This window comes from Hippocampus guttulatus, chromosome 7 (genome assembly GCF_054856545.1).
Source record: "Hippocampus guttulatus isolate MCC_2025c chromosome 7, RoL_Hgut_1.0, whole genome shotgun sequence".
NCBI classification, from domain to species: domain Eukaryota; kingdom Metazoa; phylum Chordata; class Actinopteri; order Syngnathiformes; family Syngnathidae; genus Hippocampus; species Hippocampus guttulatus.
In genome coordinates this window covers 7,836,082-7,864,061 of record NC_141267.1, presented here as the reverse complement: position 1 = coordinate 7,864,061, position 27,980 = coordinate 7,836,082, and the positions used below count along the sequence as shown (strand labels likewise).

The following is a 27,980-nucleotide window of genomic DNA, read 5'->3' as shown; positions in this document are numbered from 1 at the left end:
AAAATAATCACACACGTCCATTCGAAGCAATTACAAATCTTTATTTGTCAAAATGTGTAACTGTCTAGTTTTAATGATCATATGTATGTTGATTTCTCCATCAACAGTTCAAAATATGCTTTTGTTGTTTTAACAAGTAACTACATAATTTAGTAGGTAATAGAAGTGATGAAATGATCATGATAGATTCTTTCTAACAAAAACAGTTTGCCCTGACGTTGTGTATCAACTTTTATAAGCACGTCACGTAACGTTATACGAGTAGATTTATTTGCCCTCACTCATACAAAGTAAACAAAACTTAACTATTACCAATTGTGTTATTTTATGGTAAAAAAAATAAAATAAAAAAGGTTGTAGACTCGGAGAAAAAATTGAATACTCAGGACTATCACAGCGACACTGTTGGTCACAAAGATATGGCATCGAAAAAGTGGATGTTCTCACAATGTGAAGAGGAACACCACCACCGTCTTCATTTTAATGATGCTACATGAGAGTAACAGCAAAAGCGCAAAAAGTGAATGACTATCTCCGCATCAGAACACAAAGACACATGTACGTAACAAGCGCATCCATCTGAAACAACTGATGAGTCATATCTTTGTTGTCAAACCTTTTTGCATCTGAGTCAGTAAAGACTAATGGCAAGTGGGTCAGTACTATGTCCTGCAACATCCAGCAGAAAAAGCACGCCGTAGTTCTCATATATGGTTGCTGCCTCCACTTATATTGTCATATAAAAAAAAAGTAAAAAAACGACTAATAAAGATACTTCTATCTTGTTTATTATAGACACATAAGAGCACAAAATTGAAGGTCAGTGAGTGACCAAGCAAACCAGAGGGCTTTAAACAACCTGTGATTCACTCTTAATTACTGTACCTCACATACTCATGATGATGTGCCAATAAGATGTTGAGATCAAATCTGATGAGCTGAGACTTCAATGGATTTTTAAAACATCTTGCATAGAGACAGAACCTCCTTTAAAATGGAGCATGCACTGAGAAAATACAGATCGTTACAGGTAGTACGACACAACTGTCTCAAAAATGACATTTTTGTTTTTGAGTAGATATGTAAACGCTAACTTAGGTCAGATAGCCCTCGGTCTATAAACTGAATTAACAGTCAAATCACAGTGTAGTTTACAAACAGACACTGCACATACACCAAAATAAATAAATAAATAAGGTCAACTAAATCAGTACAATACGGTAAATCTACCATAACAAAGCATCCAGACAGGACCCAAAACCGCTTTGTGTTCAGCGCTTCTAGCTGCAGTGTCACACTTCTGTGCTGATGGCTCGAGTGTTTGTGTAGAAATCCGGTGCTTTGCTCCGCGGATCTTCCCTCAGCAGGGATTCGTACATGGCGGGCAGCGGCATGGCCAGCGCCTGGTTCTCGTAGTGCGTGGGCATGTAAGTGATGCGCTCGCCTCCGTTGCGCATCTCATCAGCGGTACGGCTGAAGAAGGGTGAGTCGTACGGGGAGCAGGTGGGGCAGTAGCGGCGACGCCCCACTGTGGCTTTCCTGAGTTTGGACGCTGCAGGTGGCTCTGGGGGTGAAAGTGACAGCGGGGTGCCAAAAGTCCCATCCAGCCCAGAGACGCTGCAGGTGTTGCGTTCAAAGCGTTGCAGAGAGTTGGAGCTACTATCAGAGCCATTCTTCTTACAGCAGTAGTACTGAAAAGAAATTAGATTTCAAAACATATCAGCACACAAACTTAAGAGTCTTTGCCAATTCTGAAACTTTACAACTATACTTGTATCATTTCAACCACCACCATCTCAAGATAAAAACCCCAAACTGTTTTATACAGTGATATCTGAAACTTAACAAGAATTTAGATGTTGAAGCATTAAATAATTTGCGTTTTCATGTCTGCAGCCCATTTTTTTTCAACTTCAGTGAATCAAGACGCTAACACTAGTTTCACCACAACTTTAGATATAATTGTGAAATCCAATGTGATCTACTACAAGACATCCATAAGACTTGAATGCAGCTTTTCAGTGACACTGTAAAAGAGGTATTTCACGTAAATGCTAATTATGGCTGCAGTTTGTCGCATAGAGCTGCACTGCATTATACTGAGACCAACTTCAACTTGGTAGAACTACAGGAAAGGGGCGGTAGACATTTGCAGAAATTACTGAATGGTAACTACACCGTGTGTTGGTGGGCCTAATGGTTTGTCACGCGAGTTGTACTGGCACACAAAAACACACGCAATCAACAAGGAGGTGTACCTGGAGTCTACAGTAACAGAGCACAGCGATGATACAGAGAAGTATCACTGTGGCCAGTATTCCTCCAGTTATGACAACAGTTCCAGCTGTCATCCGACCAGCTCTCCATCAAACTCTGTCAAAGGTACAAGAGACGACAACAAGAGATTGTGCAATCACACATGCTTTTTGTATAAAGTCTTGCTCTCGATAGCCTACACACTTTTTTTTTTGTACTTCAAATGATTTGTTTCAGTCCCAACTGTGAATTATGGTGAGCAGATCCACCTCACAGTTACGAGGTTCTCGGTTAAAATTTCAGCTGAGTCTTCAGGGGCAGATTTGAAATGTTCTTCCCATACTGACAAAACATGCATCCATTGAAGACTGTAAATTGCAAACTGTGAATGTGAATGACCGTTTGTCTATATGTGCCCTGTGATTGGCTGGCAACTAGTCCAGCGTGTGGCTCGATGTCAGCCGGGATCGGCTCCAGCTCGCTGCGGCCGTAGTGAGGACAAGCAATATAGAAAATGGATCATTCTATACATAGCACGGTATCCTGTGTATATATTATTTAATCATGTACCGTTTGCAATTCACGAATGCACTTATACTATGCATTATTCAGTGGGAGTTGCCGCAGACACCGGTCCTCCCATTCTCTCCGATATACAGTCCCCTCCAACAGTATTGCAACAGCAAGGCCAATTCCTTTGTTGTGTACTGAAGACATTTGGGTTTCAGATCAAAAGAAGACTGAGACAAAAGTTGAGACTTCCAGCTTTTATTCGTACGGTTATTTACATCCAGACGTGTTAAACCACTCAGGACAGAGAACCTATTGTTTGAATTGCCCACTTTTCAAGTGGGCAAAAGTATTGGAATGGTCATAATAAAATTAAAGTAAATATTTAGCAGAAAAAAATAACATTCATTCAATATTTGGTGGTGTAACCCTTACTTGCAATAACTGTATCGAAGCTGTAAGTCAGTGAATTCACCAGACTGTTGCATTCTACATTTGAAACGCCTTTCCAGGCCTTTACTGCTGTCTCTTTTAGTTCTTGTTTGTTTCTTGGGGTTTCTCCCTTCAGTCTTCACTTCAGGGGGCTCTATTTAGTTAAGAGCATGTGACTCACTTGGCCAGTCTAAGCACTTCCACTTTTTCCCCCCTTGTGGTGTTGGCAGTGTGTTTTGGATCATTGGCTTGTTAGATGATGAAGCTCCTCTCGAGTTGTATGCTTTCCTGAGTTGTTTAACACCTCAAGATGTAAGTACTGTGTAATAAAAGCTGGAATCCAGAACTTGTGTCTCATATTCATCTTTTGATCCGCAACCCAAGTGTCTTTTGGAGGGGACTGTTGGTTCATAGATAGTGGATAGTGCCACTTGTATGTCTATTCTCTGTATTATTATTATTATTATTCTGCGCTGTTTTGGGGTCTCAGGTGAGGGAGCAGTTTGGGCCTTACCACCTCAGTGGCACAAGTAAAAAAACAAAGTAGCAGCAAAACCATTAAAGACTAATTCTCATGTTTTATTTAGATTTGACATCTCAATGAAAACGTTTATTGAAAGCAGCCACAATTATAGTGCTGTTAAATGGCATTACTGTATACTCACTTTTAGGTAAAGTTCTGCTTAACACCTGGAAAACATTACAAAGAAGTGGGTTTTATTTTTAATGACAGACAAAAGCAACAGATCAATGTCAAATTAGATGCACTTACATCAGAAGAGTGTCCCTTGGTAATTGGAAGGTAAACGGTAACCTGAAGTCAGCTCAGAGGTTAGTGCTGTGGTCGCACCTCTGGATGCGCATTCTTTATGTTCATCTCTGCGGAAGGAATCAAATGTTTCAGTGTTGCTTATACTGTCTTGATGTCATCTGAAACTCATTTTGACGAGTACATCTCCACAAGGTGGCGGTAAGGGACAGAAACTGGCCGTTGAGAACCAGAGAAGTGTGAATAATGCCAACTGGTAAAGGAAGAGGGGGGAGAAAGGGGAGCATAAACCACCCGAAGGAACAAAAGAACAGGGAGTGAGGCAAAAGAAGAAGTAATAATGATGCAAGATGAAGAAGAAAGATGAAAGTTCTCTGTGTAAGTCTATATACATAAATCCGTCCGTCCATGATATGATCCGCTTATTGTCGCGAAGGTCACGGGCATGCTGGGGCCTATCCCACCTGTCTTCGGGCAGTAGACGGGGTACACCCTGAACTGGTTGCCAGTCAATCTCAGGGGACACGGACGACTGTAAAATTGTCCACACAATGTTCTCGCTCTTCGTGTCCCTTCTAACACAAGCTGTGCACAAGCTGGTTCATCAACTGACACCTGGCAACAACAGAAACAAATTTCCTTATCCCAAATCAGCGTACCTAGTTTGGACAGATGACACAATGATGAATTTGGATCAAAAAAATAGTGATGGGAAGAGAAAGATACTCGAGCAGGAGGAATCCAAAGCAGACTTCATCATTTGAAAATTGATTCTGATTCTGTAACATGCAATCTGCTGAAATGTAAACATTACTTGCCTTACTATTCAACCTTTTCCGTTTCAGAGCAGTGGCTAATTAGCTTTGAGAGCTGTGGTTTTAGATTTGTTGTCCAATGTTCCATTCGTGAAAGGATACTGTAGCTACAAGACAAAGAACAATACAAGTCTTGAGAAATCTGACGAAGTGGTTTTGCAGCTTCAACAAACACAAACAGGAACTGATTCAAATTCCCCGCTGAGGCGAAAAAGGATCCGTGGCAGGCCCCGATCTGCACCACTACACCACAGGCGCTGAGCTAATGCTTCTGTCAGATGGCACTTTTCCCTTCAATTATTCGCAGAGAACAAATAGCAGACTCCCCTCGACATCATCCACCAGCAGAACTTTCTGCAAAGGCTGCAATCTCAGAGCCAAGGCACTATGCAACCTGTCAGAATGAATGCATGCATATTGAGTTCAGGTCCATAATTTACGTGGAGGCCTAAATTTGTTTTTATGTTCGCATCAGTTTGCGAGCAGTGTGTGGGTGTGTGCTGCAAGAACCAGCACGCGCATTCACATTTGCACAGACATGCATGAAGGCAACTGCAACAGTCACCGCTGGGACCAGATTACAGTGGCCCTCAATCCCACGTATTGCCTGGATGCTGATAAGACTCTTGACACATGCACATGGTGAAGACCCAGTAGTCACAAATATGCACTCATGTTGAATGAGGGACTTACAAAACATTCATTTGATGAGAGAACACGATCCAAATGACACTTAAAAGCTGTGATTGCATTTGATTCGATAGGATCACTAACAAATATTGCAATACACTAAACATTCTCAACTGTTCCATTCCTCTGATTATTAATTTAAGAAGGTTGCTTGGGCAGAAGCAGTACATATTTGATTTATAGCATGGAACATGGGATGAATTTTAACCTATATTTTGTGAAATATACATGGGATAAGGAAACAAAAATATCTTAAGTGACCACACAAACCCACAATAGTCCAAAGTAATAAAAAAATGAAATATCAGACATTCCTTTTGACTTTAAGATGCAATGCAATTATTTTAAATCATGATGATGAATTAATGAAACTGGCCCAGACAAAAATTACACTAGCCTAAATGTAATATTTTGTTGCACTTTTTTTTTTGCATTTTGCATTTTGGGGGGGGGGGGGGGGGGGTTCCGCCAGGCAATCATTGGGATCAATTGATTTCTCTAACTCTGAAAGAGATTTCTTATGTTTGCCCACTCCATGAACTGCACAAGTTCACTTGATTAGGTTATAGGCTAATACAAGCCTATAACAGATAGTCCAAGTGTTGTTCTTGGCCATTCTTGGGTGCATATTTTTATAGGGCGGAGGTCCGAGGTTTGATTCCTGTGTGGAGTTTGCATGTTCTCCCCATGCCTGTGTGGGTTTTCTCCTGGTACTCCAGTTTCCCCCCATAATACCAAAAACATGCATGGACGATGTGATTGTGAGCGCAAATGGTTGTTCGTAAATGTGTGCCCTGTGATTGGCTGGCAAGTAGTTCAGGGCGAACCCCGCCCCAGCATGCCTCAGCATGGCCACGATCCTCGTGAGGATAAGCGGATCAGAAAATGGATGGATGGATGTTTTTATGGGACCTTTGACTTCCTGCTGAGACAATGTTTTTCCTAAATTGGACAGCACATTTCGCTCCAACCTTCTGCACTGTGCTATGAATAAATGTAGTTCACTCAGCAGGAAATTGCTGAATGTCATGGTCTACTCTGTTGTTACGGTATATGTTACGATTGTTTCATGGACACCAAAACACTGAACACTCAAGTAACAAATTACACTCCACATGATCTGCTTCTGTTGATTTTCTCCAGGTACTTGCACATTTGAAAAAGGAATGCATGGCATATCCATTGAAGACTCTAAATTGTCCAAGTATGAATGTAGCATTTCGAATGATTATAGAGTATGCGCCTTGTAACTCACTGGCGACCAATCAAGGGTGGACCCAATCTCTTGCCTGAAATCAGCTGGAATAGGTTCCAGCTCACCCACGATCCAAATAAAGACAAGTGCTATAGGAAACAGATGAAAAGTAATATGTAATCCATCTACTAGGATGGAGGTTACATGTCCGGCTGGATGGTGACCGAGTAAATAATTTGCCAATCGTATCCACTTGTTGTCATTGTAAATGTACCCACTCCGATTATTTTCTGTTGTCCTGAACCATTGTCTGACTTCATGTTATGTACCTGGATCTTGCTGTTTTGGGGACAATCAGAGTAATGAACACCAACCTGACATATGCCCTCCCTGCCCCAAACACCCCAAAGGCCCTCCCTTAGCTGTTTCTCGTTCTGATGGAATGTTCCCAATGGAGTTATGCCCATCAGTCTTCAGGAGTACTGTATCAGAAAGGCCTTGACTTGTCCAATGGTTTTTACAAGATTGATTTTTTTTAACTCATGCCAGCATTCATCTTGCATGGCAGTCTCTCAGATAAGCTTCTTTTATGCTGGATGGCTGATAGAAATACACAAAGTAATTCTTAAATTGATCAGTTAGCTCACTATCGGTAATCAAGAAATGTAGGTAACCTTCCTCCAGTTCCACACCTACAATTGCAAAAGTGTACTACGTTTTTAAGCCACGGTGTTGAAATTTGTTTTCAAGCAAAGACATCGTCAGAAGCATAAGCAGTCAAGCCATTCAGCAGCATCTGTTGTTCTAATTAGGGTTGAGCTGGAGCCTATCTCAGTAGACCTTGGGCAAGAGTTGGCTTACATCCTGGACTGGTGCAACAAGCATATTAGTTAATTCAAAATTGCTTCAGTATTATGAAATTGAGTCTTGAAATAAGTAATGTCTGACCTTGCTGGTTTGCAGCTATGGCTTTCGAGCACTGAAAACAGCTCTGAACAGTAACAACACACAATACAGACACACATATATATTGCAAATGATATGGTCATTTTATAAACTGGCATTTCAGTGTTAATGGTGAATGAAAGTCCTGACAAATACATTTTTACAAAGCATGCAGAAATGTCTTCCCGCAGTATGGGTATTTTGTGGGAATTTTATCTACAGTTTGCAGCAGCTAAACCAAAGATCTAATCTCGCATGCACCATTCAGATGAACATAATGAGTTGACGCTGTGGTAGGAAACTCAATACAGCAGCAGACACAAATTAAATAATGGGATAAATGGTGGACGAAATTGGATTTTAGGTAATGTGAGCTGACAATAATTTGACTGTTATCTTGGTAGTGGCTCCATTTTAAGCACGTGCACGATAATGAGAACCACTGCAGGTGCAGTTTTATTTACATGATATTGTTGAGTTTTTATTGACAGTCAGAGAACAGCTCGTTATAATTTCTCACTTTCATGTACAGTCGATAGGGGGCGCTGATTAGGGTGTGTGTGTGTGGGGGGGGGGGTTGAAAATATTTTCTGATGACATCGATACATTAGTTTGTATGTATAGTTTTACTGCTAAAAGTGAAGCCCCACAAATATGTACATTACATGGTTAGCAAAAGACGGACAGAACAGACGCATATATGGACAAACAAATACGACATGTTGTAACTTGTGATAATAAATGTCATGGCTAGAAATCTGCGAGGGGGGAAAAAACCCCAGTACAGACGCTCCCCCGACTTACGAACATCCGAGTTACAAACAACGGTACATACGAACATTTTGATGGGTATGTCGAAAAAGAAAAGAAAAAGTTAGATTTTTGTATTGCGCGCCTTTTTCCGAGTTCAGGTACTGTAGTGCTTCTTTCCGCCGCTAATACCGACGTGAGGCGCTGCGAGAGCTCGCCCAGCATCCACCCGGAATCCGGTTTCCTCTGCCCAGTTGTTAAATGTCTCGTACATCCATTATTCAATATGGTTGGTGAAAAGCGAAAGGCTTTTCGTGAGAGTGGAAGTGTAAAGAAGAGGCAAGCCATTTCATTTCAAATGAAAGTGGCAATAATAAAGAAGCTTGATGCGGGTGAGAAAACGGTGAGCGTTGTACGTGCATACAACATGAATCGTTCGACCATCGGTACCATTTATAAACATGTACATACTGTGTGTGTGTCTCTCACTCTCTAACATATGTAGTACTGTATTCTCTCCAATTGTACTGTACATGTACATATCTTTATAGAGCATATTATTTTATTAAATGTTTATTTTTCAGTACAAACCAATACAGGTTACTCATACAAGCCTTAAACATAGTGTAATATCTGTTTCTTGTATTTGTGTGATGTCATAGGGAGGGGAGGAGCCAGGTTGGGGGGAATATTGGCTCCGGGAGTTAGTCTGAGTGGGGAGCGCATGGGCGTGAGTTGTGGCTAACAGCAACTCCTTTGAATGCGTGTGTTTACTACTTATTTTGTTATTAAAAAATGATTAATAGTATCAGCGACTGCGAGCATCCTTCTCTCCGCTACTGAAGGGCATTACATTGGTGTCAGAAGTTTTGGATTCACCCGTCGCACTCCCGTTTTTGCGTAAGGATGTTCGGCGACTCCGGTACTCGGCGGAAGGTGAAGGAAGAGGCCGTTCCGTGCGGCGATCCCGTTACCCGGCGGACGGTAAAGGATGAAGCCGTACCGTGCGTGATTGATATGCCTGAGTCGAGTTGCAACGGGCGCGGTCGCCATGAAGCTGTTGATTCGCGCCAAAATGAGCGCGGGCCCGCCAAAACTGAGTTACGCCATGACGTAGCGGCAGGTGCCGCCGCCATCGCAACGGACGTAAACATGCATGGCGGCGCCCTTGGGCTCGCGTGGCCCTCCATGAAAGCTCTTAAATTCTCCGGAAAAGGGAGTTGGGAGGCTTATAGAGCACAGTTCGAGTTGGTGGCCAACGCAGCGGATTGGTCGGACAAGGTGAAAGCAGTGCAGTTAGCGCTTTCGCTGACGGAGGAGGCTACATCCTGTCTGCTGCTGCTGAGCCCCGGAGAGAGACTCGATTACAGCGCCCTGGTGGGTGCTTTGCAGAGGCGCTTTGGGGAGTTTAATTTGAGAGACTCTTTGCGCTGTGAGTTCAAGCAGCGGGATCGACATCCCGGTGAGCCACTCCGTTGTCTTGCTCATGAGATCGAGAGCCTGGGTCGGCGCGCATATGCTGGAATGCCGAATGAGATCCAAAATGAACTGATACGCGATCAGTTCATCCAAGCTCTCAGACCGGATGAGCTGCGCCTGCACGTCCAGCTTGCCCACCCGGCAGCCCTGGGAGAGGCACTCTCTCTCGCTACAGAGTGGGAGATTGCAACCAAGGGGGCGCTACAGACATCCGCCTGCCCCGTTTTGGCCACCTCGTTGTCGGAAGGGGAGGAGCCCAGGCCAGCGTGGTTGGAGGAGCTGGTGTGCGCAATAAAGACCCGCCCAGCACAGCAGGAGGAAAGAAGCGGACATCGTGCACGCCCGGCTGTCTGCTGGGGTTGTGGACAGCCAGGTCACCTGCTGCGGCGCTGCCCAAAATTGTTGAACCAGCAGGGAAACGGAAAAGGGTCCGTGTAGCCCCGACAACGCGGACCCCTACAGTTGTTAACCGGGAACTGCAACCCGCATTCGGAGAGAAAGCTATAACGGTGGGCTGGACGGACGTGGGGGACCCCAGTCATGTTCGTGTGCAGATTGGGGACGTTTCCTGTACAGCCCTGGTGGACACTGGGTCTTCAGCCACAATTGTGAGGCCTGACGTTGTTCCAGTAGGGACCGTCTTAACATCGACCTTTACAAAACTGAGGACCGTGACCGGTGAAACAGCCGAGATGAGAGGCAAAGGGACATTTTTGTTCGTCCTGGGGGGTCTTTCGACAACCCACTCAGCTTGGGTAGCTGACGTGAGTGATCCCTGTATTCTTGGACGGGACTTTTTAAAAGCTGCGAAATGTGTGGTGGACTTGGGAGCTGGGGTGCTCACCCTGCCGAGTGGTCAGCATGTAGGGCTGATCCTGGCGTCTAGGCAGGGTACTCCGGGGGTGGCCGTCAACAATGCAGACCCTGCAGCGGAGAACACAGATGTGCGGATGACCGGACCCAGCCTGTCCAATGCAGCAGCAGCGCTGACTCCTCGACAGTCGACGGTAGATCGGGTAGAGTCCGCTCGCCCCGTGATGGACTTCTCACTGGCGGGGCCAATGACATCCAGCCCAGCTACGTCAGTGGAGTTAACCCCGGGTCGGCCAACAGAGAACCGGACTGGGGCTATCCGGTCCATTTGGGAAAAGAACTGTGACGGCTTGGATGTCGAGCAGCGTGAGCAGCTGTGGCAGGTACTGTGGGACTTTGAGAACATCTTTGCCCTCAGTGAGAATGAGGTGGGCCTCACTCACTTGGTTGAGCACCACATCGACACCGGTGACGCGCGACCAGTAAAGGTTCGGCCCCGACGCCTGCCTCTGGCCCAGCAGGAGGCCGCGGATCAGGAGATCCGTGCCATGCTCGAGGCAGGGATCATAGAGCCTTCTGATAGTCCGTGGGCGTCTGGCGTGGTCATGGTCCCCCGGAAAAAGAGCACCAGACCACGGTTCTGTGTGGACTACAGGCCGCTCAATAAGGTGACAAAGAAGGACTGCTACCCGCTCCCACGGATAGACGAGACATTGGATTTGGTCTCAGGCTCCGCGTGGTTCTCATCACTCGACCTGCGCAGTGGCTACTGGCAAGTCCCCATCACCACGGAGTCCAGACCCAAGACGGCATTCTGCACCACCCGAGGACACTGGCAGTTTAAGGTCATGAGTTTCGGACTATGCAATGCACCAGGAACATTTGAGCGTTTGATGGACACAGTGCTCTCGAACATTCCGAGGCAAAGGTGCCTGGTGTATTTGGATGATGTCCTCGTCCATGGTGGGTCTTTTCAGGCTGCAATGGAGTCTCTGAGACTGGTGCTGGGAAGAATTGCAGCGGCTGGGCTGAAACTGCACCCAGAAAAGTGCCACTTTATGCAGCGGGAGGTGGAGTTCCTGGGCCACCGAGTGAACGGTGAGGGCATCAGCACGCTGGAGGAGAAGGTCCGCACCATTAAAGATTGGCCAGTACCAAGGGACCAGAAGCAGTTGAAAAGCTTCTTGGGGCTGGCCTCGTACTACAGACGGTTCGTGAAGGGATTCTCTTGCATCGGGGCGCCCTTGTTCCACCTCCTTAAAGACAACCAACCCTTCCTCTGGATGCCGGATTGTCAGGAGGCGTTCTGCAGCCTAAAAAAAGCCCTCATGAATGCTCCTGTTCTCACCCCGCCAGATCCAGCCTTACCTTTTGTGCTGGACACGGACGCAAGTAATGTCGGCATGGGGGCGGTGTTGTCACAGGTGGGGCCGGAAGGTGAGCGAGTGGTGGCCTATTTCAGCCGCACTTTCAACAAGAGTGAACGACGCTACTGTGTTACCAGACGTGAACTGTTAGCAGTTGTTTTGGCTACACGCCATTTCAAGTATTACCTGTGTGGCGTGCCTTTCACCATCAGGACAGATCACGCCGCACTACAGTGGCTGATGTCATTCAAGGAACCAGAGGGCCAAGTAGCACGGTGGCTGGAGGAGCTGCAGGCGTTCCACTTCACAGTGGTACATCGGGCTGGGGCTCAACATGCCAATGCGGACGCCCTTTCCCGGCGGCCATGTTCTGTTAGTGGCTGCAGCTACTGCGACCGGCGGGATGCCAGGGAGTTGGAGCTGCGTGGGGAAGCGACTGCTGCTGGACCGTCATGCTGCACTTTGGAGGCTGTGGACACTACAGAGTGGGCTGCCAAGCAGGAAGAGGACCGTGATCTCAACCCTGTGCGACAGTGGGTCCAGAGTGGCAGGAGGCCACCCTGGGAAGGAGTGATGGGACTCTCCGCTGCCACCAAAGGCTTTTGGAGCAAGTTTGCTGTGTTACGCATGAAGGACGGCGTGTTGCAGCGTGCCTGGAAGGAACCAGCCACCGGGGAGGAGAGATGGCAGGTGGTAGTGCCCGGAGCTCTTAAAGAGGTGGTGCTGAGAGCATGCCATGGGAGCACCGGCTCGGGACACTTTGGCAGCACCAAGACCCTCCGACGGCTGCGCCAGGGGTTCTATTGGGGTCAGCATCGACGGGACGTAGAGGACTTCTGCCGGCGCTGTGATGAGTGTGCGGCCTACAAGGGACCTCAAGACCAATCGCACGCACCGCTTCAGCAACAGAGGGTTGGGGCGCCCATGGAGAGGGTTGCTGTGGACATTATGGGCCCTTTCCCCGTGACGGACAGAGGGAACCGTTACGTGCTATGTGCGATGGACTATTTTACTAAGTGGCCTGAGGCATACGCACTGCCAGACCAAGAGGCAGAGACAGTGGCGGATGCGCTACTGGAGGGCATGTTCTGTCGGTTTGGGACTGCAGATATCCTCCACAGTGACCAAGGTAGAAATTTTGAGTCCAAAGTTTTTGCTGCTCTTTGTAAACGCCTGGACATGCAGAAAACACGCACCACACCTTTGCATCCGCAGAGCGATGGTCTTGTGGAACGATTTAACCGCACCATGCAGCAGCAGCTCGCCATCCTCACCTCCAAACACCAACGTGATTGGGACCAGCACATTCCGCTGGTACTGATGGCTTATCGTTCGGCGGTCCAAAGTTCCACGAGCTGTACTCCTGCTCTGCTGATGCTGGGCCGGGAAATTCGGACACCGACAGAGATGGCGTTTGGAAGACCTCCCGGCAGCTCAGAGGACCAGCCGGGACTGGAGTATGCCCGCAAACTGCAGGATCGGCTGGAGGCAGCGCACGCGTTCGCACGGGACGAGCTGGAGAAAGCCGGTGCACGTCAAAAGCGGAACTATGACGTGCGCAGCAAGGGGCGGAACTTCCAGATTGGGGAACTGGTTTGGGTGTATACACCTAAAAGAAAAAAAGGGCGCTGCCCCAAGCTAGACAGCCATTGGGACGGTCCATGTAGGGTACTTGAGCGGGTGGGAGAGGTAGTTTATCGGGTGGCAGTCCCCCCCAGGGGCAGAAAGGTTGCCCTACATCGGGACAGGTTGGCCCCCTACCGGGGCAGCGGTGTTCCTGTATTTGAGGTGGGGTCCGCTTCATCCACCAGTTCAGAACATGTGGTGGATCCATGTTCCCCGGATCCCACCAATGTTGTCCCAAGCCAGCCAGCTGAAGGTGGTATCGACTCAGAGCCAGGCCGACCACAGAGGCTGAGGCGACGACCACGACGGCTGGAGGACTTTTTTTGTTGAACCCTCGGGGCGAGGGTTTCATAAAGGGGAGGGCAGTGTAATATCTGTTTCTTGTATTTGTGTGATGTCATAGGGAGGGGAGGAGCCAGGTTGGGGGGAATATTGGCTCCGGGAGTTAGTCTGAGTGGGGAGCGCATGGGCGTGAGTTGTGGCTAACAGCAACTCCTTTGAATGCGTGTGTTTACTACTTATTTTGTTATTAAAAAATGATTAATAGTATCAGCGACTGCGAGCATCCTTCTCTCCGCTACTGAAGGGCATTACAATACTTATATAAGCCTTGAACATACATTCCATACAAAATATAGCACTGAAGCAACTTACGAACGATCGTTCGGAACGTATCTCGTTCGTAAGCTGGGGAGCGTCTGTACAGTACAGCTCTGGACATTTGTTGAAATTTTGCCCAAGCAAACTACTGTAATGCCAATTCAGTTGCAAAGTTACTGACAATCCTATTGGAAATATTCAGAGAAGAAAGCAAATAAATAAGATGAACAATACATTGCTGCGCCTGGCTAACAACCCATTCAGAGTGTACCTGTCAGGATAATGTTTTTGGATTCCGGAAATGCAGGCTCAAAGTGCGATGACAAAAATATTTCTTGACAGAAAAGCACACTGACAAAGTACAAAGAGAAATCACTGCTCACAAGGAGCCGGGAAAAACAATGCATAAAGAAAAGCACTTGCAAAAGGCAAGATACTTGGGACCACCGAGAATAAACAAACAAAATGTCAAGAAGCCAATACTGTAACGCGAAGCCAAAGAGCAAGAGCAATAAGAACAAATTATAATACGTACAAACTAGAGTCTAGGAATAACAAGAGTGACTGTGAAAAGTATCAAGAGCCCCCCACCCCTCCAGAAAAACAAATTGGAACCCAACAGCAAGCAAGGTCAATAATCTGACAGAGAGTAGCAGAAGCCAGAGTCCTTAAATACAGGGCTAGTGACAGGGAACAGCTGCACCAATTGAAGGGAAAAGCCCTTCAATCCAACTGGGGCTGAAAACAAAAACAGACAGACATGATAGTAGCCCACCTCACGCGTTAAGTCAGCTCGGATAGGGTATAGCTGACAGAGCTCACTCAACAAAGTGGTACAGAAAATGGTTGGAGCAATGTACTGTGATCTCCACATCCATGCCCTGGACTTACATAATTCTTTTCATGTCATGGAGCTTCAAAATCAATATTTGCTGCATGAGCTCCACAAATGAGATAAGATTTTTAGATCTGGAACAATTGCCAACAACATGTAAAACCTTGAAAGCAAACTCCCAACAAAATATTGCTCAAGCTTCGCTCTTGCTGATCAATCAAATAAAGTTGAGTGGGAAGGGGCTGACAAGACTAAAGAGCAATCAAGTTCAATTCCTGATTCTTCTGCTGGTGGCAACAAATGCAGTGAATGCAAAGAACCACTCCCCAGAATCATCCACTTCGACCAGGACACACAAAAAAAAAAGCACATGATCGAGCGACTCTGCCTTGCGAAGCGAAAGAAAAAGGCTTTTCCAGGCTAATGCCCGCTCTTCATGCCATAAACTTCAAATTTCTAATTGGAGTGGATTATATGATGCAGCTATTCAGGCTCCCACCGCCAAGCCTGCCAGCTTCTGATTCAGCTCTTCTAGAAAGTTGTTGTTATTCCGGAAATTTGTATTTAGGGCTAGTTGAACACAAACACAACAGTGAATCCTGCCATAGCATGTTCAACAAACAGGGCAAACAAAAAGAGCAGCTTGATTGATGAATTGGATTGGTTAACTTTATTGTCAAATGTACTGTATGTGTAACATTCAGCACAGATGAAATTTCTTCCCTCTCAACATAAAACAAATAAATGTATATATGTATTATATGAATAAAAGCACTCAGGAAATTCACCCCACACAACCAGCCCAACCAAACACATGTAAACACACTGACACACACGTACGCACGCAAAGAGGGTCTCCTATATTTATATTTACCTCACGTGGCTCTTGTCTATGGCGAGGAGAGAAACTGCAGGAAAGTAGATACGGTGGAGTATAATACTCAAGAGTCCTAATCCAATTACGTTTTCATTTCCAACCCCGTCTCCTCAGTCAATGAGTTTAATTTCCTTTATGGCAAGGCCAGAATTAAGAATTGAACCCTGAACTTCAGAACTGTCAGGCGAATGCGCAAACAAACTAGCACGCCCTGCTCACCACAAGGGCACCTTGCTGCTGATGATTATTATTTTATTTATTTGAATTTTATTCTCGTAAAGGAAATTCAATATACCATCTGCTATGTTTTTTGGTTGTTGTTGCACACCATAACTGCAATGATGAACATGGGGTTTACTTCATCATTAATGTATTGGCATGAACTAGAAGAACTAGAATAGCAAAGTAGAACTAACTAAAGTTGGGGAAAAAAGAAAGAAAAAGTGGGAAAAAGTATTATAAATGTCACATGAAAAAAACATGTGCGCTGTTAGGTATATGCATATGAGAAGAGCACCTCAAGCAGTTGGCAGGCTTATTGCACACTGGCATGAATACAATTATCTCAAATCAGCGCGGAGCTAGTTAAGCTTTTCAGATCAAATCATCAAAATCATCTTGCTCATATCTCAAACTCCTTCAAAGAATAAATCGATAATAAGATTTACTTAACACTGACATTGCAACAATTCACAATGAGCACATGCACAGATAGCCGTCAAACTTTTCAGTGACACTGGCCTTTTGCGTGTGTAGACATATTTTCAAGGACCGACATAAAAACAACTAAAAACAAAAATATTAGTCACCATTAGCTACTGTGTGCCTCATTGAAACGTGGCCATTTGGCATATTCCAATAGGCCTTTATTATATTGCCTGAGGTATTCACTCAACCGCCTTGACTATTCCGGAGTGTTCAATGTGACATTTTTCCCTTTGCAGCCAAAACAGATGTTGGGCAAGAAGGCCTGGCTCTCAGTGTGCGCTCTAATTCACCCAAAAAGTGTTTTCTCTCGGGTTGAGGTCAGGACTCTGCGCAGGCCAGTCATGTTCATCCACGTGATACTCTGTCATCAATGTCCTTCTGTACCTTGTTTTATACAACGGGGCACAGCGATGTCGGGAAAGGAAGGGGCCAGCTCCCCTGTTCCCACAAAATTGGGAGTATGGGAATTTCCAAAATCACTTACAGCATACATACTTGGTCCGTATTTTTCGGATTATACGTCGCTCCGGATTATAAATCGCACCAGCCAAAAAATGCATAATTAAGAAGGAAAAAACATATATAAGTCGCACTGGAGTATTAGTCGCATTTTTTGGGGATTTTTTTTTGATAAAATCCAACATCAAAAACATACATGTCATCTTGAAAGGCAATTTAAAATAAAAATAAAATCGAGAACAACAGGCTGAATAAGTGTACGGTATACTAACGTTATATGACTGACATGCCTGGTAATATCAGTAACGACATAACATATTAAGAGTTATTCAGATAACTCTAGCATAAAGAACATGCTAACAAGTTTACCAAACTATCAGTTTCACTGCAAATCACTAAATCCAATGAAATCTTCATCCTTGCTGTCACTTTTAAACAACTCCCCAACTCGGGAGGTAGCCGAGGCGCCACTTCCTCTTCTACATCGCTTACGTCAGACTCATCGTTGATTTATCAACACGGGCTGAGAGCGCCCTCTTGTGGTTTAATGTTAAATTAACATGTGAAATGACATAATCATGTGTTAATAATTTCACACATAAGTCGCTCCAGAGTATAAGTCGCACCCCCGGCCAAACTATGAAAAAAACTGTGACTTATAGTCCGGAAAATACGTTATATGCTGAATTATTCAACATATCAAGAGTTTTTGGACAATTCCATGCTCCAAACTTTGAATAGTCAAAACTTCTCATGAACACACTCATAAACCTTGTGGGCAACCCTCACAAAAGAGCTGAAGCTGTCATGGCTGATAAATGTGGACCGAAGTCATTTCCAACCCTATGGATTACAAATGCGATGTTTCTTCAATCCGTATATGAATCAATGCAGGTGGGTGACTATTTTTGGCATTATAGTGTAATAAGCAGAGGAAGGAAGTGATATTCTGCGGACAGCAGTGCATCACTCGTCTTTATGAGGGTTGCAGATGTTTCACCAGAGACTCTTCAACACTTAGCAGCAGTGGTGCATCACTTTACGCACACCCAGAACTGTGACGCTGGCAGCAGGGAAGCAACGGAATTATTGTTCCCCCTATCTGCTGGTCAGCACCATTGCCACATAAAAGCAAATGAAATGGTCCAGCGTCTATCCTTGAGGAGTAATGTACCACTACTGTGATTTCATTAGCGGATATTTCCGCGGACGTTTGTGTGTGACGGTGATTAGATGGCAGTGAAGGAAGGAAGGCAGCAAAGAAATTAATTCTATATTCTAGAGGCGAGCAGGAGGAACGCAGTAGCGGTCGCTATTCATTGCCGACACTCGTACGAGCGACCCCTACTATCACCACACTGATAATAAAATGATTAAAGACAGAGCAAATGAAGAAAGGCCCGGTGATGCAATACTTTGCCCTCAGCATAAAAATAAAATGAAGCCTACGTATCTGTTAAGTTGATATCCAGTATGACAGGTTGTATTAGAAATTCACCAGAACAGATGAGATCAGATAAAAATGTTTCTGCAGATAGCATCAAAGGCTATTCCTGAATGCGGAGCTCTCCCTAACAGCCGCTCTGGTATTCATCAAACCTTGTGGGTGGCACATTGCAGAGACGTTCTCTGCAACCTCACCCTTTCCATGCACGGAATACAATGACATAAGTAATACTCTTGATATTTCCCAGTGTCTTACAGTAAGGTGGCAAATAGTCATTGTGCAGGACAATTGGCTGAAAGCACACGTGTTCATTTTCGAGGGTTCAGAATTTCCATGTTATGCAATAGAATTATTATAAAAGGCGACAAATGACCTAAAGAAGTTGTCTTAGCTAGGTTAATGATCTTAAAACAGATTTTGTAAATTTGGCTGTGCTTCATGGTTGTGTCGTCATTGTGACCCGAGTCAAACTCCAATTACCACTGCAATGTTGTTGAATGCAATTTTCAAATCGGAAAGGCTGCAATTTTAAAAAGAAAAAAAAACCCTTTTCATTTGGTGAGTCGGTATGCTTTATTTTTTTAATATTTACAGTATATTGTATTTATTTATTAAATTAAACAAATCTGTATTCCTGTTGTAATCTGATTTATGAACAGGTGGGGGGGGGACAATTTCATTTGATTGTATGGGTCATTTGCCTTTATTTTAGCATAAACCTTAGTTATAAATCCCAAATATTTTTGTATAATAAATCTGATAATGGTTTTTGTAATACAGATGAATTTGAAAAGAACAATTGCATATTAAATCGCAATGCCGACATTGATGGGAAGAATTGGGATTAGTGTTTGAAAAATTCGATCAACCCTAGTTTTGATCTTATTGCAACAATAATTTCCTTCTTGTTGAATTCCTTTGGACTCTATGTTTCATAACCCGGTGACTTCTTCCCATGTGTGATAAGTTGCATAGCATGTTGCTGATCAGACTCACTTTGGTAATTAGTATCAGAAAAAAAGGGCTCTCTTGTTTAAGCTTCAAACAAAGCTTGCATAAGACAGCTATTGCAAGATCTGTGCTGATGAAGTCAAATAAAGTTAAAAGAGTTTCTATCTACCAACTTGAGTGGTTCTCTGGGGGGGAGGGGGGATTCAATTCCATCTGCAAGTATCAAGTTGTTTTCCTTTCTATTCTCATGTGGCTGAGTTAAGAGTAAGTGGATTTCGTGACTGGGGATCCAGAGGAAACGCATTGTACCCAACGGCAACAAATAAATATTTGATGCATTGGTTTTATCTATGATAATGCAGGACTGCAATTCAATTAAGTGAATTCTTTATTTGCATTACATCTTAACAGGAAGTGCAAGTGTTTAAATAAAAGAGGTTATATAATGCCAACAGGTCTTTAATGTGTGTGTAGGAGTCATCCAGAGGTACTTTATACTTGCAGATGATGCTGTTGGCGCCCCAACGACCTTGAACAACGGGCCTTGAACTACTCACGGCCTCACTTTGCTTCAAAGCAACAGTGAAATCTACCAGAATTTGAGTATGAGGGCTACTCAAGACAGAGGCACTGTTAATAAATAGTTGATTGTCCTAGACCAGTGGTTCTTAACCTGGGTTCGATCGAACTCCAGGGGTTCAGTGAATCGGCCTCAGGGGGTCAACGGAGCCTCTGCCGTGGAGGTTAAGACACACCCGATTCAACATGTCAATTTGTTATGACACGCCCGCTTGGCCATCACTGATGCAGATGATCACATTACATTACTTGTCCAATCAGTGCTGCGGGAAATTTAGTTCGCTCAGTAGTCAACACACGTTGACTACTATGTCAACTGTCATAACAGTACGTCGTGTGATTTTTTAGAATGTTTTAATACATTCTATGCCGAGCAAAAAACAACCCAAAGTGGTCAGACGAATATGTACCGCATGGATTCCTATGCATCCCCTAACGTGATGGGACTCAGCATCCTAACTGCATGATTTGTCATGCCAAGTTGAGTAACTCTTGTCTCGCACCGGCAAAACTGAAGGAACACTTCTTGAATCAGATTTTTATTTTTCAGTAATGAAGGGTTCGATGAATGTGCATATGAACTGATTGGGTTCGGTACCTCTAATAAGGTTAAGAACCACTGTCCGAGACTATGTACGATTTCTGGAGAAATTTCGTGTGAATGCTGAAATGCAAAAATTTGAATGATGATTTGCGTTTGGTAATGTTGGTCCAGGCTCCAGCTAACCTGCGGGCCACAACCCTAACGAGGATAAGCAGTATAGAATATGAATGGAAATGGATGCCATGACACAAACGCATGCAAATGCTGTGGTGAAACACTCCCAGTTATAATGTACATACAGATGTTAGTTTCTGCATTAATTGCATGTGTAGTAGTACAGTATTATATATGTACTTAATATGAAGCCTGTACTGTAAATACAGCCCAGAATCCTAATCAAACATTATAGTAGCGGATGTCATTCTGAATCTTATTATGAATTTACTTCTCATGACTTTAAATATTTTGATCACTGTAACTGTCATTTTTTATTTTTTATTAACAGAACCCATAAAACAATAAATGATATGACGAAAACTGAAAATGACAAAGATGAGGCTGTCTCTTACTGAAGTTGCAAGTAGGCAGAGTTCAGTGTCCTGCCCTCCACTTCAGTTAAATTGCATATGCATGGCCCAAAAAAAAAAAAAGAGCACCATTTCAGCCATTTTAAAGCGTTCTCAATAATTTAAACAGTATTTCTGAAACTCTTTCCTCTTCTCTAGTTTGTTTCCAATGCACTACCCCACAACCCTAAACAACCCTGTACAAACAAATACGGTACGTACTTACACAACACAAACACACTTTAGGCCTGATATTAACTCTCTCCTAAGAGCAGTTCAGAGCCACTCTTGCTAAGCATGACTTATGCTGCATTCACCCACAATTTGGAAACGATAGAATTATTTTCCGTAACTCAGTAATATGTATGTCTTCCAATAACATTTCTTATTCCTTGAATACAAACCTAATTTTGTGCTAGTGGTGTTCACCATGGTGAAACATATCAGCGTCGCATCAAGCAGAAAACATTCTTTTAAATACTCTGACACTTTTATACGTTTTGCCAATGGAATCTGTTAAGAGTGGACGAACGTGCAATGTAGCGGCCGCAATTTGGGATTGAAGGTGCATAGATTAAGTGACAACTAGTCAACAATCACATTCATGGATTATTATTTTTGATAATTGGTGAATCGTTGAGATCCCCTTTTTTGATTAAAAATCATCCAAATACTCAGAAATTCGTCTTCTCAGCAGTAACTATTACTACTATTACTACTCTGATTTCTGGAGTCCATAAAAAGATTGCTCAAACAAAGTAACCAGGGCAATTTCTAAAGCAGAATCCAAATATCTAAGTAATTTTTTTCTGTATGATCTCATTTTTTGTTATTTGAATTTTTTTTGACAAAAATTAGATCTCTGCACAGTTGTAGTGGTAGAAGAGCACTTGGATTGACTTATGTCATGTTTTGCGTGGTGGAAGTTGGAGAACCCCAAAAAGCAGGGAGGCAGGGTGGACTGACCAAGTAGTATTTAACAAAAAAATGCAAACAGGAGTACACTGGAAAAACATTAACTCAAAGTACTCAAACAAAGTCCTGGTAATCACAAGGAACCAAAGTAACAAATAAAACTATGACAGAAAACAAAACATGACAGGAGCACACAGATACTCACAACTCACAATGACCCAACCAAGACTAACAGAGCTCAGGGAACGAAATCCAAGCAAAGTAACGAGACACCTGGACAAGACACAAAGGGGTGAGGAGCTGATTGGTTAAACACAAGGGGCACGGGTGACGAGAACATGCGGCGACAAAAAGGGGCACATGAGGGAATAAAACCAAACTGAAACCAAACAAAACCATAACAGTACCACGTGGACGTGGCTCGGCTCATTGTGGACGTGGACGGGGCTCGACGTGACGAGAATAGGGAATGGCTTGACCTTTTTTTTTTTTTTTGAGTCAGGGTTTTAGTTTTGAAATTGTCTTATTTTTGACATTGTGCACCTTATCCTCTATGTGCCCCTACTGTGACATTAATTTCCCTTTAAGGATAAATATACGTTTTCATTCTGATTCACTTTTGATCAGTGCCATGTGAAAGTGTGCACGCGGAACACGTGTGTGGTTCTTCCTTATTATTTTTTCATTCAGGTCAGCGGACCAAGGCACCGAAACGGGAAACCAAAATTTTAAAAGGCAAACGATTCCGGGAGAATCGGAATGTTGGTCCCCATTCCTATTCATTCAACACTCGATGCCCAACCCTAAGTACACCAGAGGTTTGAACTATCGCAACACTAAATATCCCGTGGCCATGAAATGATTAGGCTTGAAACGTTTATGCATCTTTTATTGATCAGGGTAAGGACTCTAGTTTACAACAATGTACAGTTGTACATTATGTCTCAAAATAAAGGACTTTACTGATGTTAATATTGACTGAATTATATGTGTACATTTACAATATATGTAAATGTAAATATATGTAATATATGTGAACACACCGGTAGACGAGAGGGTTGCCTCCCTCCGCCTTCGGGTGGGGGGACGGGTCCTGACCATTGTTTGTGCATATGCATCAAACAGCAGCTCAGCATACCCACCCTTTTTGGAGTCCTTGGAGGGTGTGCTGGAGAGTACTCCTGCTGGGGACTCCCTTGTTCTGCTGGGGGACTTCAATGCTCACGTGGGCAATGACAGTGAGACCTGGAAGGGCGTGATTGGGAGGAACGGCCCCCCCGATCAGAACTCGAGTGGTGTTTTGTTATTGGACTTCTGTGCTCGTCACGGATTGTCCATAACGAACACCTTGTTCAAACATAAGGGTGTCCATATGTGCACTTGGCACCAGGACACCCGAGGCCGCAGTTCGATGATTGACTTTGTGGTTGTATCATCGGATTTGCGGCCGCATGTTTTGGACACGCGGGTGAAGAGAGGGGCGGAGCTGTCAACTGATCACCACCTGGTGCTGAGTAGGCTCCGATGGTGGGGGAGGATGCCGGTCCGTCCTGGCAGACCCAAACGTATTGTGAGGGTTTGTTGGGAGCATCTGGCGGAATCCCCTGTCAGAAAGAGTTTCAACTCCCACCTCCGGCAGAGCTTTTCCCATGTCCCGGGGGAGGCGGGGGACATCGAGTCCGAATGGACCATGTTCCGCGCCTCTATTGTTGAGGCGGCCAATCTGAGTTGTGGCCATAAGGTGGTTGGTGCCTGTCGTGGTGGCAACCCCCGTACTCGCTGGTGGACACCAGCAGTAAGGGATGCCGTCAAGCTGAAGAAGGAGTCCTATCGGGCCTTTATGGCCTGTGGGACCCCAGAGGCAGCTGACAGGTATCGACTGGCTAAGCGGAACGCAGCTTCGGTGGTCGTCAAGGCAAAAACTCGGGCATGGGAAGAGTTCGGTGAGGCCATGGAAGCGGACTTCCGGACGGCTTCGAGGAAATTCTGGTCCACCATCCGACGTCTCAGGAGGGGGAAGCAGTGCACCACTAACACTGTGTGCAGTGGGGATGGGGCGCTGCTGACTTCGACTCGGGACGTTGTGAACCGGTGGGCAGAGTACTTCGAAGACCTCCTCAACTCCACCAACATGCCTTTCTCGGAGGAAGCAGAGTCTGAGGACCCTGAGGTGGGCTCTCCTATCTCTGTGGTTAAAGTCACTGAGGTGGTTAAAAAGCTCCTCGGTGGCAAGCCCCCAGGGGTGGATGAGATCCGCCCGGAGTTCCTCAAGGCTCTGGATGCTGTGGGGCTGTCCTGGTTGACACGCCTCTGCAGCATCGCGTGGTCATCGGGGAGAGTGCCTCTGGATTGGCAGACCGGGGTGGTGGTCCCTCTTTTTAAAAAGGGGGACCGCAGGGTGTGTTCCAACTACAGAGGGATCACACTCCTCAGCCTCCCTGGTAAGGTCTATTCGGGGGTGCTGGAGAGGAGGGTCCGTCACGAAGTCGAGCCTCAGATTGAGGAGGAGCAGTGTGGTTTTCGTCCCGGCCGTGGAACTGTGGACCAGCTCGACACCCTTAGCAGGGTCCTCGAGGGTACATGGGAACTTGCTCAACCAGTCTACATGTGTTTTGTGGACTTGGAGAAGGCGTTTGACCGTGTCCCTCGGGGAGTTCTGTAGGGGGTGCTTCGGGAGTATGGTGTACCGAGCCCCTTGATACGGGTTGTTCGGTCCCTATACTGCCGATGTCAGAGTTTGGTTCACATTGCCGGCAATAAGTCGGAATCGTTTCCAGTGAGGGTTGGACTTCGCCACGGCTGCCCTTTGTCGCCGATTCTGTTCATAACCTTTATGGACAGAATTTCTAGGTGCAGCCGAAGCGTTGAGGGGGCCCGTTTTGGTGGCCTCAGTATTGCATCTCTGCTTTTTGCAGATGATGTGGTACTGTTGGCTCCTTCAAGCAGGGCTCTCCAACTCTCACTGGAGCGTTTCGCAGCCGAGTGTGAAATGGTTGGGATGAAGATCAGCACCTCCAAATCTGAAACCATGGTCCTCAGTCGGAAAAGGGTGGAGTGCCCTCTCCGGGTCGGGGAGGAGATCTTGCCCCAAGTGGAGGAGTTTAAGTATCTTGGGGTCTTGTTCACGAGTGAGGGCAGAAGGGAACGAGAGATCGACAGGCGGATCGGTGCAGCATCTGCTGTGATGCAGACGTTGTATCGGTCTGTCGTGGTAAAGAAGGAGCTGAGCGAAAGGGCGAAGCTCTCAATTTACCGGTCGATCTACGTCCCAACCCTCATCTATGGTCACGAGCTATGGGTCGTGACCGAAAGAACGAGATCCCAGATACAACCGGCCGAAATGAGTTTTCTCCGCAGGGTGTCCGGGTTCTCCCTTAGAGATAAGGTGAGAAGCTCGGTCATCCGGGAGGGGCTCAGAGTAGAGCCGCTTCTCCTCCACATCGAGAGGAGCCAGATGAGGTGGCTCGGGCATCTGATTCGGATGCCTCCTGGACGCCTCCCTGGTGAGTTGTTTCGGGCATGTCCCGCTGGCAGGAGACCCCGCGGATGACCCAGGACACGCTGGAGAGACTATGTCACCCAGCTGGCCTGGGAACGCCTCGGGATCCGCCAGAAAGAGCTCGAAGAAGTGGCTGGGGAGAGGGAAGTCTGGGCTTCCCTCCTAAAGCTGCTGCCCCCGCGACCCGACCCCGGATAAGCAGTGGAAAATGGATGGATGGATGGATTTACAATATAATAAGAGGTTGGCTTGATAAAGAGACAAATATAGACCGGTATTTTCCAAAGTTTCACTACTCGAAATATTTTTTGTGGCTGCAGTGCCGCATGTGATAGGCCTGACTGCAGACACCTCTGGGAAATCATCCAATTTCCTGTTATATCACATCTACCAGAAGCGGAAAATTTAAGATGTGTGGTGTGTTGTGTTTTGTGTAGGGTGTGGGGGGGCGGGGGGGCTTTGTGGTGAGCGAGAGAGGCTGCTCGGTAGTTATTCAGCGTGGCTGTATCTTGCAGCCTCCCTCAGTCAGAAGTGGGTCAGATCACATGACACCTGCTTTTGTACGGACTTCATTAAATGTCAGGTTGCTGACATGCATGTTCAATCAGGAGACAAGACAAAATTATAGAGAGGAATCTCCAATTGGCAGAAGGATACTACTCAGCACGCAACATGTTAATGCTCAATATATCACTTCATCTTGCAAATATACAATAATAAAGCAATATCAATTAAATGGATAATACAGTACTTGCAATTTTCACACCAAATTTGAGCAATCTTCTGCTCACATTTCCATCAAAGTCATAAAGGTTCAGTCATTGAATGTGCCTAAACGATTATCCTAAAGCGGGGTGTGATAAGAGTGATTGTTTCTCCACAATCAGCTTGGAGACCCGTTGTATTTGCCAAATAGAATATTCAATATTTATGATAACATTTTCATATGTTTACGGCGATCGCAGAGTTTGGGTGATCCACAGACACAGTGATTGTGACATGAAACGAAATGATAGCCAATTAAGAAATGACCTGAGGCTGACGCAGTTGCCAGACACAAATCAAGGAGCTGCTGTTTGTGTTGTATAACGCATAGGTGTCAAACTCAGGTCCTGGAGGGCCGCTGTCCTGCATGTTTTCCAAGTCTCCGTGTTGCAACACACCTGATTCAAATGATCAGATCATCAGATCATCAAATTTGTAAATTTCCCCAGTGTGGGACTAATAAATGATATCTTATCTTATCTTATCTTATCAGCAAGCTGAAGCCTGACATTGAACCTGTTCATTTGAATCAGGTGTGTTGCAGCAGGGAGACTTGGAAAACATGCAGGACAGCGGCCCTCCAGGACCTGAGTTTGACACTGCAAAAAATAAATAATAATTTTAAAAAAAAGTTCGCATTCCTACATGCATGCATGTCCACAATCTGATATTCCATGCTTCAAGATGACTTTGAGTGAGAGGTGGTGGAGTACACCCTGGATTGGTCACCAGTGAATCGCAGGGCACAAATAGACACTACACCAATCACATTCATGTCTATGAACAATAGAAATGCTACAATTAACCTACCATGCACGGTTTGCCATTTGGCGAAGAAACTGGAGCAGCCGGAGACAGTTTCAAACACAGATTTACAAACTGTAGGGCATATGTGACAGTCATCAGGTCACCATGCTGCCATCCATCCAAATTGTACCGATATAGGGCGGCCCGTGTTATGGGGAGCTGGCAAGAGCCCTCGGCTGACACTAGCCAATTGCAGGGCGCTAACTAGACAAATATCGGCAATTTAGTAATTAGTAAACCAAACACACATGATTTTGTAGTGTATATTAAAGTCAGAGCACCTTGAGAGACACTCAAACCGAGGTCTACTATGTATGTGCTAAGCATTTACGTTATAGTGCACTGGTGTGCTCTTTTTTCTTTTACTTTTTATCCCATATTTACAGTCTAGGTCGTTCCTACTCCTTGCAGGTTGCTCATTTGGCACAGTGACCCACCCACCCCCGAACCATATTAACTTCGACGTTTTAACATTTTACCCCCACCACATTTACATACCTGAGATAGTTACATGGCGCGTTCGGTTCTGCTCGCGCTGGTCTCGGTTGGGCAGATCAAGTCAGCAGCATCCTCAGCAAACAAGTACTGACCCGCAGCCAACTATCGAGTTCAAACTAAAGGTCAGAGAAGCTGCACACAGCGAACACGGACAGCTGATGCGGAACAATAGAGCATGGTCACGGCGGTGAAGGCGAGGAATAGCTTTTACGCGCGCGGAAAAGAGAATCACATTCGACTTCTTGAGCACTCGGAGAGGATGAGCAGCTCCTGGGGAAAGCCT

The 27,980-nt window shown here is 45.2% G+C and overlaps 1 protein-coding gene across 3 annotated transcripts; it reads right to left on the bottom strand.

Moving 5' to 3' along the window:
* Positions 1–13: 13 nt before the first annotated feature.
* LOC147202126 (protein FAM163A-like) lies at positions 14–27,955 on the bottom strand. 3 transcript variants are annotated; one of them, XM_086115774.1, is made up of 5 exons: positions 27,698–27,955; positions 3,971–4,077; positions 3,864–3,888; positions 2,259–2,373; positions 14–1,691 (listed from the first exon to the last, which is right to left on the bottom strand). In XM_086115774.1, exons 4-5 carry the CDS (start codon positions 2,349–2,351, stop codon positions 1,293–1,295), a joined length of 492 nt encoding a protein of 163 aa, XP_085971900.1. In that variant the 5' UTR covers positions 2,352–2,373; positions 3,864–3,888; positions 3,971–4,077; positions 27,698–27,955; the 3' UTR covers positions 14–1,292. The 3 variants fall into 3 exon arrangements, with proteins under 3 accessions (XP_085971900.1, XP_085971901.1, XP_085971902.1); XM_086115775.1 differs by lacking the exon at positions 27,698–27,955 and adding an exon at positions 4,432–4,826; XM_086115776.1 differs by lacking the exons at positions 3,864–3,888; positions 3,971–4,077; positions 27,698–27,955 and having other exon boundaries at positions 2,259–3,680.
* Between the last annotated feature and the right edge of the window lie 25 nt (positions 27,956–27,980).

Excerpts from the sequence above, each read along its gene's own strand:
- LOC147202126 (XM_086115774.1), bottom strand. The coding sequence starts at position 2,351 with ATGACAGCTGGAACTGTTGTCATAACTGGAGGAATACTGGCCACAGTG. Across the intron at positions 1,692-2,258 it reads TCTGTTACTGTAGACTCCAG|TACTACTGCTGTAAGAAGAA; the intron begins GTACACCTCCTT and ends ATTTCTTTTCAG.